We start from the raw sequence: 712 nt of genomic DNA, 5'->3' as shown, positions 1-712 counted from the left end.
AGCCGGGGGGGGAGGCAATAGGGGTGCTGGGAATGAGGGTGAAGGGGGTTGCTGAGCTGCTGCCTTGCAGGAACATGACGGAGATGATGACGACCGTCTCGCTGCAGATTGTGGGCATCATCGAGCCGCTCATCCAGCACGCCGACTGGTTCTTCCCCGGAGGTAGGCTGTGCCCCGCGGCGGGGCAGGATGGGCTTTGTGCGACACCCCGGCCCTCGCTGGGGAGGGGGTGCTGAGCTCCCCTATTTATCTTTGCCAGCCCCCTCTGCTTGCCTTGGCTTGGGGAGGGGAGCTCAGGCAGAGATCTGGCAAAGACTTATCACAGCAGTGAACCCAACCCAGCTGCTCCAGGTCCCACCCCGAGCATTCCTGAAGTGCCAGTAACCCCATCCCACCCCTCACTGAGGACACAAGACCCAACGTCACCCTACTCTCCTTTCACCCCCCTCAGACATCGAGTTCAACGTGACTGGCAACTACGGCAGCCCCATGCACGTCAACCACAACGCCAACTACAGCTCCATGCCCTCCCCGGACATGGACCACAGGCGCGGCGGCCCCTCAGCGTGGCCACGGACAACATGATGCTGGAGTTTTACAAGAAGGATGGGTAGGGGCTTTGTGGTGCCAGGGTTTGGGGAGGCGGTGGAAATGCCACCACCCTGAAAGGGGAGGTGACACTGAGCTGGTGGAGGTTGAGTGGTCTTGGGGG

At 61.8% G+C, this 712-nt stretch overlaps 1 protein-coding gene across 1 annotated transcript in view; it reads left to right on the top strand.

Annotated features, from left to right (window-relative positions):
• LOC104524023 (rho GTPase-activating protein 44-like) overlaps nt 1-610 on the top strand; it is a gene marked incomplete at both ends in the record, with an annotated part of 13,477 nt that extends 12,867 nt beyond the window's left edge. The window contains 3 exon segments of the mRNA XM_010166769.2: nt 71-162; nt 452-544; nt 547-610. Of these exon segments, the coding sequence (XP_010165071.2) occupies nt 71-162; nt 452-544; nt 547-610 (249 nt within the window).
• Between the last annotated feature and the right edge of the window lie 102 nt (nt 611-712).

This window comes from Antrostomus carolinensis, unplaced genomic scaffold (genome assembly GCF_000700745.2).
Source record: "Antrostomus carolinensis isolate BGI_N321 unplaced genomic scaffold, ASM70074v2 scaffold15724, whole genome shotgun sequence".
Classification (NCBI taxonomy): Eukaryota; Metazoa; Chordata; class Aves; order Caprimulgiformes; family Caprimulgidae; genus Antrostomus; species Antrostomus carolinensis.
This window is presented reverse-complemented; position numbering and strand designations above follow the sequence as displayed.